The 15,810-nt window shown below is 44.8% G+C and overlaps 1 protein-coding gene across 4 annotated transcripts in view; it reads right to left on the bottom strand.

Moving 5' to 3' along the window:
• Window positions 1-6,129: 6,129 nt before the first annotated feature.
• The window catches only part of LOC144737520 (guanylate-binding protein 1-like), a 100,355-nt gene continuing 90,674 nt past the window's right edge, over window positions 6,130-15,810 (bottom strand). For 2 of the 4 annotated variants that reach the window (XM_078620248.1, XM_078620251.1), the window contains exons 13-15: window positions 14,550-14,653; window positions 13,928-13,984; window positions 6,130-8,602 (exon numbers count right to left, since the gene is read on the bottom strand). In XM_078620248.1, the coding sequence (XP_078476374.1) occupies window positions 8,477-8,602; window positions 13,928-13,984; window positions 14,550-14,653 (287 nt within the window). In that variant the 3' untranslated portion in view covers window positions 6,130-8,476. Of the gene's footprint in view, window positions 8,603-13,124; window positions 13,754-13,927; window positions 13,985-14,549; window positions 14,654-15,810 lie in introns of those variants that run through there. The other 2 variants (XM_078620249.1, XM_078620250.1) reach the window with 2 other exon arrangements.

Raw genomic sequence — 15,810 nt, 5'->3', positions numbered from 1 at the left:
GATGCTGTAGCCGATGAGAGTGAGCCTGTCGCTTTTTCTCAGCCAGCTTGAACACCTCCTCTGTCAACCAGGGTTTCTGGGGAGGTCTGGACCGTGTACCCAATGCAGCCATTACAGCTGCATGAGCCACAGTCCTAAACCTCGCCCATTTCCCCTCAACACCAGGAGGAGTGGGGGACGATGCCAAACCCAGTCGCAAGCAATGATGAAATTCTCGCTTGCAACTTTCATCAGCTAGCTGAGACCATGTCATTAAGGGTTTTAATGGGGTCCTAAGTGCAGATCCACCACTGGAGTGGAAGAATGGCAGGCGCATCTTACAGATGACCAGTCGATGGTCAGTGGGAAGATCAACTACACAGTAGGTCCTGGTGTCAAGGACATGGGCCCGCATCCGCTGTTCCATCACTACGTAGTCCAGCAGATGTTCTTGCTTGGACCCAGCATGCATCCATGATGTTGTTTGGATGCGCCGATGCCAGAACAGCGTGTTGGTAATTACAAGCCCATGGGCTGCACAACAATCTAGCAGCCTCCTGCTGTTGTTATTGAGCTGATCTGGCCCATGCCTTCCAATCACTCCAGACCAGGTGCCAGCATCATGACTAACTCGGGCATTGAAGTCACCCAACAAGATGACTCTATCCCGAGGGGCCACTTTAGCTAGCACCTGTGACTGGAGGTCATAGAAGGCATCTGACTCAGAGGTGTGGACTCGAGTCATGTGACTTGGACTCGAGTCAGACTCGAGTCATGAATTTGATGACTTGCGACTCGACTTGGACTTGCATAACAATGACTTTGTCCCACCTATGAGATGTGGACTCGAGTCATGTGACTTGGACTCGAGTCAGACTCGAGTCATGAATTTGATGACTTGCGACTCGACTTGGACTTGCATAACAATGACTTTGTCCCACCTCTGATCTGACTCATCGGCTTTGCCTGCATCCCTCCACGGATGTTCGTCTTCAGTGAAGGCATAAGTAACCACGACCACCGCCTTTGGTTCATAGGAAGTGGAGCCCAAAGTAGCCTGGGGATTACAGCTTCCCACAGCTCTCCGCCACACTCCCACGCTGCCTTCATTCTTTTGTTCAGAAGAAGAGCCACTCCCTGTTGTTTGGCAGTCTCCTGCCTCAAGAAGAGTACTGTCCACCCCTCATGGTGACAGAAATCCAGGTGGTACCGGTCCAGCTCCCGACAGAGGAGTGGCAGCCACTCCTCAGCAGTGAGCATTTGAACATTCCACTTGGTCACACGTAAGTGGGTTTTTTGTTGTTTCTGGAGGAGTCCCGAGGGTAAGGATTCAGTCTCCTGGCTCCACCAAATGGGGTTTGGCCAGCAAACGTCATAGATATCTGTCCCTCCGGGGCCTCCGGCACAAGCTTATTAATTAAAATTTTCAGTCGTGGTTTAGTGGTAATTAATTGAAGGTGGAGGGGTTACCAGCTCCTCGCACCCATCCAAAGCCCCCATTTGGCGCCGTGGTGGTCACAAACGCCATGAGGGGAAAGGCCAATCGGAATTGGCCCTCCCCCCACAGCACTGCCCACGACAGCGTTGCCCGTCCGGCACCACGAGGAGGTAGGGGGTTGTTTTGACTGACTTTCACACATGTAAACAAAGACAAACATAGCCCGTATAGCCTTAGCAGACTGTACTGTTAGCGAGCAGCACATCTGAAGGCCCGAATGGCACACAAGGAGGTGAGTGGCCAGTACCACGCCCGGCCGCCTTTGTCTCCTCAGTGGCGTTGTTTATACACTGCAGCAGGTAGGCATTTGATGCTAAGTCGACCTAGGTACTAGGGGATAATCGTCACAGCTGTTAAGGCACACACACTCACTTTCACCCGCACACAAATACAAAGATCCACCATATAGCCTTAACAGACTGTTGGGGAAAGTGCAGTTAGCGAGCACCTATGAAGGCTGACACGGCACACGAGGATGGGTGGCCAGCACCACGGCCGACTGCCTTTGGGGCCGTCCATAAATGACGTCACGCGATTTTTGACGATTTTTGACCCCCGCCTTTCGTCACACGACGTCACAGAAAGTCAGACCCTCCCTCAAATATGACGTCACAAAGCTCGGCACCCCCCCCAAAAAAAATAAAACATACTTTAAATCGCTTTAAACTATTGTCATTGTATTTAATGTGGCACTGCACTCTGATGTTGTAGGAGAAGACATTTATTAAAAAGTCTATTTAATTAAGTAGAACGTGTTGTCTATGTTAATTTAAAGTTGCGCATTTTGATGTGACGTCACATTTCTCAACCCCCCCCCTCGTCACACATCGTCACAAATGTCTGACCACCCCTCCCCCCTAGGTGCGTGACGTCATTTATGGACGACCCCTTTAGTGCTCAGACAGGGTCCTACTGAACACTATCACGTCATCCAGATAAATTAGGCACTGTTCCCATTGCAAGCCCCGCATCACCAACTCCATGAACCGCTGGAAATTCGCTGACGCGTTAGTGAGTCCGAACGGGAGTGCTCGGGATTCGAACAGTCCCATTCTTATCCTCTGTTTACGTTGTTGTGTTTAACCTAGAGCAAGAAGATGGGAGACAAGAACTCAGCAAACCTTATAAATGTAATGTGATGCAACCCAGTCGGCCAACAACACAGTTAGATACTAAACCTGGTTGACCACGTATTTCAAAAGACTGCTAAATGTTGCGTTCATCTTCTAGGTTGAACACACCAACGTAAACAGAGGATAAGGACTCGTGAACAGACACGAGGTACAAGGTAGCAGAGATACATACACAGATAAGACACAGGGAAAGGTTCTTTGGTTCTTTTCGGTTAAGTCACGTCTAAAAATAAAATAATAAAATTAAAATAACATATTACGACGTTTCGATTGCAACACAAGCAATCATCATCAGGTATAAAAGAAATAGCAACAAAAATCTAACTAGAAAACTATAGACAGACATACAAGCAGACAGACATCACAACGGCACACAGAGAGAGGACACACATCGGCACAAAGAGAGGGGTCGTTTCTGTGACTGTCCCTTAAATATAGAGAGGGGGGGCTTGTGTTGCAATCGACACGTCGTAATATGTTATTTTAATTTTATTATTTTATTTTTAGACGTGACTTAACCGAAAAGAACCAAAGAATAATTCCTGCAGTCACGAAAGCTCCTAAATTAACAGGGAAAGGTGTTTTGGGCAGCACAGAGGGACACAACGAGCAACACCACACCAAGAGACATACACACATGGAGAGGCACACGCAGAAAGACGCCCGGAGGGGTAACGTACAGGGACTTATATAGGTTGTAGAGGTGGGGGAAGAGAAGGGTAACCATGCATGGACATGCAAACACCAATGTATTTGCCTCCGTGCAGTTTGCCGTTCTCGGTGTGCTCTGTGTGTGATGTCCCTCTGTGCGTTCCCTCGCTGTGTGGTTTACGCCATTTTCACCTGAGGACGAGCGCTTGTGTTGCGTTCGAATTGTCGTGATTTACTTAAATTTTATTTTATTTCTAAATTTGTGACTTTACCGAAATAACCAATGAGTACAGGTGTTAAGATGTTCAAACAACAAATGTAAACCTTTTGTAAGGAATCAAGTCTGCGTTAACCACACGTACTTGTGGTGAACATGCAAACATGTTTTAATAATATATGTGTAATACGAGCGTAAACGGGGTTCGCTGCTGGGCTCTGGGCCAATCATATGGCCCGGGGTATTGGGGGGCGGAACCCAGTATGGGGGCGCATGGGAAGGCCCGCCGTACACCTCGGGTCCAATCGGAAGCGAGGTGAGTGGGGGCGGGGCCTAGGGGCGGAGCCAGCAGGGCGCTATGGGAAGGCCGGATCTGGAAGGTTTGGAAGGGCGTGGTGAGAGGAGGAGACAGGATCACGTGGTTGAGGGGATATAGGTGGGAGCCCGGAAGGGCTCCGGGTCAGTTGGGAGAGTCACGAAGCTGGACCACGTTGGGTGGCCGGAGGGAATCCGCGCCATCAGCCACGTGGCTGAAGGGGCTTCGGCACACCGTCGGCCAGCGGTGTGAGGAGTGGAGGAGCGGAAGGACTGACGAGAGAGCACGTGCGGGGCGCGCGCGAGGAGAAGCTGGTCCGCTGTAGGGACCAGCGGGGTGCGAGGGAGAAGCTGAATAAAGAGCAACGGAGACCAAGCAGTGCGTGACGAAGTCCTTTATTATATGTGCATTGTCTTTGAAACTGATTGGCCTACACCAGAGACAGCCTTCCTTAGGGCCTAGTGTCACCAATGTAAGACCAGAGAATGCCAAAAGGCGAAGAGGTCGAGCTGTAAATGCTCTGAGTGCATTGTCTTTGTACTGTTTACCTTTTGGCGTTCTCTGGCCTGACGATTGTGAGACTATGCCCAAAAGAAGGCTGCCGCTGGTGTAGGCCAATCAGTCTTAAAGACTGCATATATTATCAGGGCAGGTTTGTTTGCATGTTCACCACAAGTAAGTATGGTTAATACAGACTTTATTCATTAGAAAAGGTTTATATTTAGTGTGTGAACATTTTAATACCTGTTTTATTGCCAGAAAGCGTAAAACCTATTGGTTTTTGTTCATACCTGAAGGTGCCTGCTGTATATTTGGGGTTTGCATGTTCTCTCTCCTCGTGATTGTGTGGGTTTTCTCCGTGCCCTCTGGGTTTTCCCTCCACATTCAGATTCAACATGCATGCAGAGTATTTGGCTGCTATTACACATTCCCACATGATGAAAAGCCAGTTTGTTGAGCTACCATTATTGGCCAGATCGCTTCTGAAAAAAAATCTATATATCTCAGTGGGCTTGACCTGTTACAACAAAAATTTTATAGTTTAGTAGTCCTTGAGCTGCTTGCAGGTAGGATCATTGTTTTCATAGCCCCCACTCACTGTGCTTGGATTAGTCGTCCCTAGAGTACGGCAAATCGGGGTGAACTCCCTGTTCCCCTCGCCCTTTGGGAGGCCCCCGCACTTCGACGTCAGGGTGTCAGATGTAATTCTTCCGGTTTAGTTTGAAGGCGTCGGGGGGCGGGGCACATAGGGGATTTACCCCGGGGTCTGCACCCCCTATGGATGGCCCTGGCAGTGGCTATGTCATACTGAACATCTGTGGAAAAGAGCTTCATATGTTATCGGATTGCTCCTCCAGTACAAATTAAAAACAATAATTGATAGGCGTCGGGGTGTGGGAAAAATGGTAGAGCAGGAGTAGTAGGCCAAAGTGTACTCGGGCCTGTATATATTTGTGATAATGCAGATGATAATGTTGCTGACAATGATGATGCAGCTGATGATATTGCTGATGTTGCAGATGATGATTTTACTGATGGTAATTGTAGCTTGGCATAAAATTTGCATGTTTTACCACAAGTGTAGTGGCATAAATTAGTAGTGTAGCTGGCAGGAAAGGGGATCAGCGGCTTACGGTAGCCCTGACGTCAGCATGCCAGGATATATACCAGAGGGGGATCTAGGGGAAAGGTCACTGAAGGAGCACACCAATGACCCGTTAGTAGGTTCCAGAAAGGGGGTGTGGCTGGGGGCGGAGCGAGGCCACACTGGCAGTATAAGAGGGGCCCCTGTAGGGGACCTCGGGGCTGTTGTTGAAGTGGGATCCCCGTCGTGCTGCTGAAATCTTTGTCACCATTCTCGTCGTCTTCACCATTTTTCTTCTCATCGTCTCCGTCTTCACCATCTTGGGGCCCCACCAGTCAGGCGGCCTACCAACTGTCCTGACTGATTAGCGTCGTCGCCAATAGACTGACTAATAATTAAGAGTGGTAAACCCGATGTTGCTGGTTAATAAAGAAGTGCCTCCAAGTCTTATTGTCTCCGAGTTAGTCACCACACAAGTTTCTGTATCAGAATCTTCATTTAGACTGGAGGAGGTGGAATTGATAAGCTATGAACCTCTTTTTTCACAGATGTTCAGTGGGGTTGAGTCAGCAAGTTACAAATATGTGTGGTTAATGTCTTGTAATAGGTTTAGATTTTTGTACGAACATCTTAACGCCTCCTGAAACATTATTTCCAGAAAGGGTAAAGCTTATTCTTTATATCATCTTGAATGTGGAAAAAATATTACTTAGAATTCTAGACAATGAAGAAATACAGAAACACACCGGCTGATCTCTAAAATTACTTTATTACACAATAAAGGTGACAAATCACATGTTAGTCATTGACCAATACACAATATATCGCGAAATGTTAAACACATTCACCAAATTCTTCATCAAAGAATGCAATAGATTAGGTAACAACCAAACAAGAGAATTAGAAAGTTTTTCAAAAATCAATCAACAAACGACCACCTTCAAACAATCAAATACAGAGCTACACATTGCGTAAAATACTAGTTTCACATTGCTTTCATAGCTTACCCGAATTAATTTGATTTTAATAGAACGAGCATATTATCAGATCTAAGTCAACGAAAAGTTTAAAGAAAACATAACTTTGAGGAACACCTGCAATTAAAGTATTGCCTGCATTAAACGAGAATGCCCACCTTGACACATATGTCTGCGTCAAATTATACATTCATGATTGATTTGGGTTAGGCCACAATGATCTGACCAAATCTGCGTCGTTCGATAAAACCTACACAGCAAACAAACTAATTAGAAGAGCAATCCAGAAAGCCAGTCACTTTGCCTTTCTGGGTCATTCCTCTGACTTACTATATCTTGTGCTAAAGATGCCTGCCTAAGTCAGACCTAACTGAGCAGAGTAAAAATTAACCCGTAAAAACAAAGTTTTTCACTATAAATCCTTTATATGCGTGGCGGCTAGAGTCCTCTCGTCCTCTGGCTTGAGATGGCTGCCACCTATGGGTCAGATGATTGCCTGCCACCATTAAGCAATTGGTAATTAAATATTAAAAAATTTTCCTAAAATGTTAAAAATTTTTGAAAAATTTTTCAAGAAAATAAATTGTCACGCACAACGAGTCTGTGTGCAAAATGTCAGCTCGATTGGATCACGGGAAGTGGGTTAAAAAACGACCGAAAGATTTGCACAGTCGTAAGCGCGCAAGCAAGCAAGCAAGTGAACTTAATATAAAGGATTTAAAAATGGCTGGATTTATATAGTATATGTGTATGAAATGCAATCGAATTTTTTCTTCGTATATTATGCATATTAAATGCTATAGATTATGTTTCATAGTATATAAGGTATAAGAAATTTAACAAAAATGTTATGGAGAATATAATGCAAATTTAATTTAAAGAATGTTATATAGTCATATTCCGCCAAGATCCATCTACTTCTGGATCTAGGCATCTCCAGCCATCACCATCTCTCTTAATCCTGCAATGTGATTATGCAACTAGCCACCTCTTGAAGGCCCCATCCCTTTCTTGAAGGCCCACCTCTTTATTAAACGTCCACATATTTGGTAACGGCACCACCACTTACTTTAAGATACACATCTTTCTTAAAGGCCCTATGCCTCTTTTCCGTTGGCTTTCGAGTGACACTGAGCTTTAGAGTAACCAATTTATGTCAGCGATATGGATAAAGTTGTACATACTTGGTACTTATTGAATTTATAAAAAAAATATTTGAGAGGCAAACTATACCGTGCAGTTAAGTGGGAATAAGCGTATTTATCATGTAAATTTGCTAAATATATAAATTGAGTGGAAACCAGTTAAGTGTTCGAGAGATACGGAAGGGATAGTTGTGGCAGGATGAGGAGCCGTACACATTGAGGTCCTCTGGGCAGAGTCGTCCATCGGGGGGTGTGGGGCCTGGAGAAATTCCCACTGTGGGCACCCAGACACCATAAAACACAGGGCCTGGAGCCGTCACCCCGATTTGCCGTACTCTAGAGACGGCTCTGCTGTGAGTCTATGGGCATTGTTGAGTGCATGGGTAGTGTCGAGTCTATGGGCAGTGTTGCGTATATGGGCAGTGTTGAGTCTTTAGGCAGTGGTGAGGCTATGGGCAGTACTTTTCAGGGCCGTCCATAGGGGAGTGCGAGGCCCGAGGAAAATCCGACTGTGTGGGCCTCTCGAAGCCGAATAGTAAATCGGAAGTTGTACATCTAACACTGTGACGTCGAAGTGCGACCCCGCCCCCCTCCAAGTGTGAAGGGAAGATCAGGGTTAATCTAATCATTTTATTATAATGAATTATGTTCATCTGAAAATGTGCAGTACATATTACTGGTTACAAGACTGTGGGAGATGCCGAATGTTCATAAACAATTCCATTCAACAGTGGATTTATCATGGCTGATGATGAATGAAAAAAATGTTCAGCCTCTTGTAATTTCACTGCTGGATGAAGTGCTCCTCATGTTTTATTCACGTGGGTTGTTTTGCCATACTTCACCACACTGGTCAGTAATATCAACCAACATGGATTGATCGTGGTTGATAATGATTATTGGCGAATGATGGATGATGGTGTTCATATGTTTCACATTTGACCTGCAGCATAAATGCATCTTCACCAACCACGCTTAGCTGATGATGCATTTTTTATTTTTGTCCATCTTCTCCTCGTGGTTCTGCTCTATGTCTTCGATGTTTTCATCCGTGTGTGTCTTGATCACATCCATATGCTTGCTGAATAACTTCAAAAAGCTCTGAAAGAAAGTCATAAAATGCTCATCACCGAATTTATTTCATGGAATTAATTTCTAGAGGTGACCTCAGTAGGAGGTGCGATGGCCGAGCGGTAGCAGGTTTGCTGCTTGTTGCAGGCGTTAATGGTTCAAGAACATCAGCCACCCTTGTAAATACTGGTGTATGTATTCATCATACAGAAAAGGCACTGTTAAATATCTTGTGACATTCTGAAAATAGTAGGCTATGTGTTCTGCCATGAAAGTCCACGTTTTCAAAATGATATAAATTAATCGACTGACAGACTAATGTCCACTTCCAGATTGTGACAGCTGTCACTGAGGGTTCTCTTGAACAGACTCGCGCAGATGCATTGCATGGGAGGCGCAGTAGACATAATTCATATGAAAAAATAATGATAATGATGATGGATGGTGATCATATTGTTGACAGGAGGGGATAGGGCTCGCCACCAATAGCTGTTGTACTGGTACAGCCCTTTTATCCATACACTGCTTGATGAGGGCATTACCAAGCTGTGCAAGCCGTGGGGGATATTTGACCCCACTGGTCACTACGGGTTGGTGATAGGAGGGAGCTTAGATGTGCCCACCACTTAACCCCGCAATTGCCTATGACAACTTGCTGTGCATAGTGGGGCTTGCCCATGCAATCACTATCCAGGACCATTCCTACTTAGTATCCAAGATCTGACCATATTGGGCAGTTTCTGAGTAATTTTGCAATTTTGACATTTTTTTTCTTGTTAGTTTTGACATTGGCGGTGTGGTGGTGCGTTGGTTTGCACAGCGCACCTTGAACCCAAGTTCCCCTTTCCAACCCACACTGATGAGCATGGTGAAGTATGGTTCCATAATGCCCACAGTCTGCATGGCAAGGGGAAGCCCTCATTCAGTAGTGGACTGAAACACGAATATACTACTCCAGCCATTGTGGCCCTTAACTTTCACTCAAACGTCATAAATTATTGTTCCTAAAGTGATATGCACAAGTTTGCTAAATTGAAAAGTAATTTCTTAGAACTGCTTTTTGTGTTTTTTTCCTTCCCCTTCGCCTCCACTTAGCACTGTTGGCTACGTACGGTGTGAAGAGAAGTTGAACATACATACAAACAATTACAGATATGTGCTAGATGCACACAGCTAAAAAGCACAACTGAATATGAGTACCGTGGACAGTTATTCAAGGTAGAACGGGATCAATATCCTTAAATAAAGAGGCAGGCAAGAGCAAGTTCGAGGGCTGTTGGAAAGCTGAACTTGATCATGTAAAGCAACATATCAATGTGCATAAGAAGGATTTTAATCCATATCTACTCCCTGCTATGGCTTTTGGATCCTAAACAAAGGCAGTAATAAACTAAGTTGAACACAAACTGAAAAGTGTACAAAACATAAAAAATGCATGCTTGGAATTACAATGATAGGAAAAGGAGCACGTGAATAAGGGAACAAGTGTTAATTAGAGACATCACTTGGCTGTTGAGGTGAGTTGGTAGCTCAAAGATCTGAGCACTGAGGAAGCTGGCACCTGTGATTAAACTGGGGTTTCAAATGTAATGAGTTGATAGTTTCAGCCTTGTCACCAATGTCATCATGAAAAAACTTAATAAAAAAAAAATACAGTAAGGAAGGAATGTCATGAATATATGCATGGATTCTATAATGATTTCAACATGCAGGTATCTCTAAATATCTCTTTCCGCTGTACGTCAGGATTGAAAACATAACCTGCTAAGGTTTGTTGTTTAATATGGTGACAAAATGGAGAAAGTAGCATGGTCTTTTTCTTGAAAATTATGTGTCATTTATACCTCCAGGTTAAAGATAGTAATAGCTTTGGGAGGAGCTCCGCGAATAGTGTCCAGTCCGCTGGAGAACGGGTATGTAGTGATGTTGTTCGCGATATATTTTATGTTTGGGTGGCGGCAGTCAGTGCACTGTGGGTCATCTTTAAGTTCCCACTCGTGGAAGAGTTGTGCACAGCAACCAGTCATTGGTCTGAAGCGGTTGATGGATCCACCACAGTTTTCTTGGCAATCCAAAGCCTCAGTGAGGCTTTATGAGGAACCTTCAGCAGACCTCCACAACGTTCACAGTGGTCTTCAGCTGACCCTGCCTCTCAGACGAGTTTGTGTAGGGTCGAGCAGGTCTTGGTGTAATGGGAGATTTATACTTTCTAAGATTTTTTCCCCAGTTAGTTTCGTGGCGTGGTATCCCACCAGAAGTTTGTTAGCATAAGGTTGGACAAACAAGGGTTAGTTACTCAGTAGGAGTGCATTTAAGTTGGCCCATTATTGTAAAGGATGCTGTTGATCTGGATGTCTAATTCCTTTGTGTGGGTACTCTGCCAAGACTGGTGCGCAATACTCATAATTGGAGAATAGAGTAGAATTGGTAGTGGCTCCCCATGCTGTAGTGGCCATTTTTTTAACCAGAGACCATCTGCTCTTTGTTGCATTGTACATCTTTTTGTGATGCGGCCGTCTAATGTTTACTCCAAGTATTTAGAATATGGCTTGTTTTTGACATGGTTTCCACAGAAAGTCACTTCCAACTGCACACTTATGTAGTGGTTATTTGGATAGTAGATTGAGACAGTTTGGGATAGACGTGGCCGTACTCTTTACCTTTGGAAGTAGTCTTCTAATACAGATTGGTTTTCCATTAGTGTGTAGCCATTGTTATTTCGTCCTCATAGATACGTTTGCGGAATGATGTTTTACAGGTCGCTGGTGAAGATGTTAAACAGGATCAGAGCCAGTGGTAGGCCGTGGTTGACGATTTTTTCATGGATTGTATTGCTGGAAAGGTATGCCTGGAAATCCCGGTTGCTGAGCATTGAGTTTCAACATTTTCAGTGCTGAGTGGAACTTAATGATGCATGCTGCATTGAGAATGAGCCCTTGTTTCTAAATAATGTCTTCATGATGTAACACTTGGCTAGCACATGACATTTTGTATGCGAAAGACTTCTATGTTTAGATGATACACTCATAATGCAAGTCCCACTTCTCTGGCTGGTCTTTTGACCCTGAACAGGACCGTTTGTCTGATGGGATTTACACATTTTAACATGAATATATAATTGAATTCTAAAAAAAACTGAGGTGATGGAATTAGTCGTGCAATAATATACTTAACAAGTGGGAAGTGTAAAGGCTACCATCTCCAACCCAGTAGCATGGTGCACATTAGAGAAATGATATTGACTCTTAAAGAAAAGTGCATGGGTTTGTACAGCACATGGCATAGCTAGATGAGATGAAGTCCAGGCTGCAAATCAAAAAACATATCCTGGAGTGACAGCCAAAGAAGGGAGTGCTTTCGCGAGTACATCCGCTGAGGAAATTGAGTGATAATATTAGTTTGTGTGTGGGTGTGAGGTGGATTGCTACATCGCAACACTGTGGTGGTTGTGAGCAATGCCATTGGGAGAAGACTAATTCCAATTGGCTGTTTCCCTCAAGGCACTCATAGCTGCCACATCAGCCAATAGGGGCTATGGACGGGTGCAACGGGCTGATAACCCCTCCATCTTCAATAAACTTACTAGAAAATCACCTTTGAAATACTAAACTAAGCTTGTGATGGAGGCCTCGGGGGTCATGCGTCTATGACATATTTTGGCCAAAGGGGACTGAAGCCATATCTTCGTGGTTTCTCCAGAAATGTGTGTGGTCACATGGAATGTTTAAACACTCACTGTGGAGGTGAGGCTGCCACTCCTCTCTTGGGACCTGGACTGGTACCACCTGGATCTCTGTTGTATCCAGGAGGTCCGGTGGACTGGTTCTGGCTCAGTCACTATGACGTGTGGAAAGTCCTCTACTCAGAGCAGGAATCTTCCAAACAACAGGGAGTGGCTCGTCTTTTGAACAAAATCATAAAGGGGGTTTGGGAGGATGGCAATGAGGTGTGGGAAGCTATGTCCCAGGCTACTATAGGTTAGTCCCCCCAATCAATCTGAAGTGAGGAATGATGGTGGTGGCGACTTACACACCAACTTAAGATGAACATCAGTAGAGGGTTCAAAGAAAATTGCAAAAAACTACAACATTTCGATCGCAAGATAAGCGGCCATTATCAGGAAAAGGGGGTTAGCTTCTAAAGGCAAACTGTTTATAAAGGTTTGATATGGGCGTAGCCCAAATGTCAGCAGCATGGGCGGGGCAGCCAATGTTAATGTAGGTGGTGGGCGGCGACCGCGACAGTGGTGGGGTTTCCACCAATTAAAGGGGAGTATTTGCATGCAACTATTATAAAACTAATAGATCTTTTAACAAACTTCGAAACAAGAAGGCTCATCTGCATATTAACATAGCCACCTCAGCGTGATTGCCATGGAGGCTGCTCACTGATCTTACATTAACATGCAAATTTTTACCTGGCAGCCCTTTAATTGGTGGAAAACCCACCACCATCGGGGGCGCCTCCCACCACTTAGATTAACAATAACTGCCCCGCCCATGCTGCTGACATTTGGGCTACGCCCATTTCAAGCCTTCATAAACAGTTTGCCTTCTTTAGAAGCTAACCCCTTTTTCCTGATGACGACCGCTTGTGTTGCGATCGAAAGAGTCGTAGTTTTTTGTTATTTTCTTTGAACCTATCTATATGACTTTACCGAAAGACCCAAAGAATATGAATTCCTGCAGTCATGAAAGCTTTTAGTCAAGATTTATCAGTGGAGGGATGCAGGCAAGGCCGATAAGTCAGATGCCTTGTATGACCTGTCACAGGTGTGAGCTAAAGTGGCTCCTTGAGATAAAGTAATCTTATTGAGTGACTTTAATGTTCGAGCGGGTCATGATACTGGAACCCGGGCTGGAGTGGTTTAAAGGTATGGGCCAGATCAGCTCAATAATACTGGTAGAAGGCTGCTAAGACTTCTGTGCAGTCCATTTGCTTGTAATTACCACCACACTGTTGCAGTATTGGTGGATCCACACAGTATAGATGCACGCCTGGTCCAAGCAACAAAATCTGTGTGGACTATATCGTGACAGAACACCGGATGCAGGCCCTACCATGGAGCTAGTCTGCCCACTGATTATCGGCTTATCATCTGTAAAATGTGCCTTTGAAAACTGTAAGCAAGAATCTCATCATCGCTTGCAGCTGGGGTTGGCACCGTCTGCCATCTTGATCCTGAGGGGAAATGAGTGAGTTTCATTACAACAGTCGGGACCACTGGACAGGTTCCACAGGATTGGATGGATGCCCTTTAATAACGGGGACCACACAAATTGTAACAGCTACAGGGGCATGTGTCTCTTCAGTGGGCATGGAAAAGTCCTGGAGGATCATCGAACATCGCCTTACCAGGCATGCTGAGGAGAGGCTTGCGGAGCCCCAGTGTATTTTCAGGCCAGGGTGGGCCTGCACAGACACTATGTTTTAACAGGACCGTCATCAGTTCTCTTGTGTTATTATTTTGAATATATCTACGTGACTTTACCAAAAGACCCAAATAATATTAATTCCTGCAGTTACGAAAGCTTTAAGTCAGGACCTATAACGCTGCTTATTTATCTGGTCAAGGCCTATAATACCATAAATAGGCCATGGCTCTAGGTTGTTCTTCATGCTTTCGGAGTCGCAGACTGCTCACAGTAATTATCGCCCTTCATGATGGTGGGTATGCCTGGGTGAAGCTATGTTGCTGGGAGCTACAGCCATTCCCTGTTCACATTGGGGTGCTACAGGGATGTCTTCTGGTTGCTACATAATTTAAGAACAATTTGACCACTTACTTCTATATAGATACAGTGGGAGGCTGATCGACGCCCGGGTGCAGTCGAGGGATGGCTCAATATTGGTCAACCATGTTATGTATGCAGATGATCTGGTGATTGCTGCTGACTACAAAAAATGAATTGAACCTCGAGCATGCTACTAAGAGGTGGGGCCCCACCAAATCACGTGGAAAACCTGGGATCATCACCTGGTGCTGATTTTGAAGGGACGAAATCTCCTTCTCATGGTTTTCTTGTGCCTCCTTCATGGTCTTTAGCTCCAGTGCCATTCTCGCTTCCTTCTGCTTGAACTCTGTAAAATGATGAAACGACATTTATTTACACACCTCCACCCAACGTTAATGCATTCTAATATTGACAGCGTTTTTGAATTAGCTACGTTTGCCTGTTCATTGGTAGTGCTCCACATAATGTTGAGCACAGTAAAGTGTAGAGTCTGGCTGTTGATAGAGGCAGAGGAAGGTAGGCATGAGGTGCCACTTTAGAGAGGATTTTCCTTCAGGATTTCGAGAATCTGTTTTGGAACAGCCAGCACTCGATTGAAGATCCTCCCAACATACTTTTTGTCGAGTCACACTGCTAGGCTCCCATTGTTTGAGAGGCCAATCTGAAAGTTTTTTAATTAAGTCTGGCTCCAGCCAGACTTAATTAAAAAAACTCCAGCCAGACTCACTATGACAAACAAGCAAGCCCATGAGAGTATATGAGGGCATGTGCAGGGCCATTGGGGGAGGGATGACGCAAGCTTACAATACCCCTGGAGAGCAGACTGTGTTGCTGCATGCAACCACGTGGGAGAAGAAACTGGGCTACACGCCCAGAGCCAAAACCGTGTAATTAATAATGTCAAAGGAAAGCACTGGGTGTGTTTTAGTCAATGTGGGCACTGAGTGTGCCTGTGTCAGAGGCAGTATAGGGTGTGCTCATATAGAGGGAATCCCTACAAAACTCTCCAATACCATGTGTTATAAGGTCTGTGGAACTCTTAATACATATTTAAAACTGCAAGAGCGACTCTGGCAGCATGTGAGAAAGATGTGTGGGGTTGTCACGAGATCGACTTATCACTAGGATGACGCTACGCTTCTATAATGAGGGTAGGGGGGGAGTCATGATAACTTTAATACAAATTTCAAGATTAATAAAACGTATGTTTAGAGTTATGTTACTATTAGGGGCTCATGCAACTAAAAATATATATCAGAGGTACCCAAAACTTAAGATTAAACCAATGCTGAAAGGCCAGCGTGCCTACAGAGCACAGCTGCCAAGCTCCTCATCGTCTCATCGCAGCCTTCTTGCGTGCCCAATGAAAGTGCTACCACTTTCATAGCTAATTATATATTTCCGAGGATAACACACATTGAACTGCACAACAGAATACATGTATATCCATGAATATGTATCGTTTCTGAGTGAAGAGTCATTGCTGGCATCTTGGCTTAACCT

Source organism: Lampetra planeri, chromosome 71 (genome assembly GCF_965212315.1).
Source record: "Lampetra planeri chromosome 71, kcLamPlan1.2.h2, whole genome shotgun sequence".
NCBI classification, from domain to species: domain Eukaryota; kingdom Metazoa; phylum Chordata; class Hyperoartia; order Petromyzontiformes; family Petromyzontidae; genus Lampetra; species Lampetra planeri.
The sequence above is the reverse complement of the archived record's forward strand: the minus strand, read 5'-3'. Positions and strand labels throughout refer to the sequence as shown.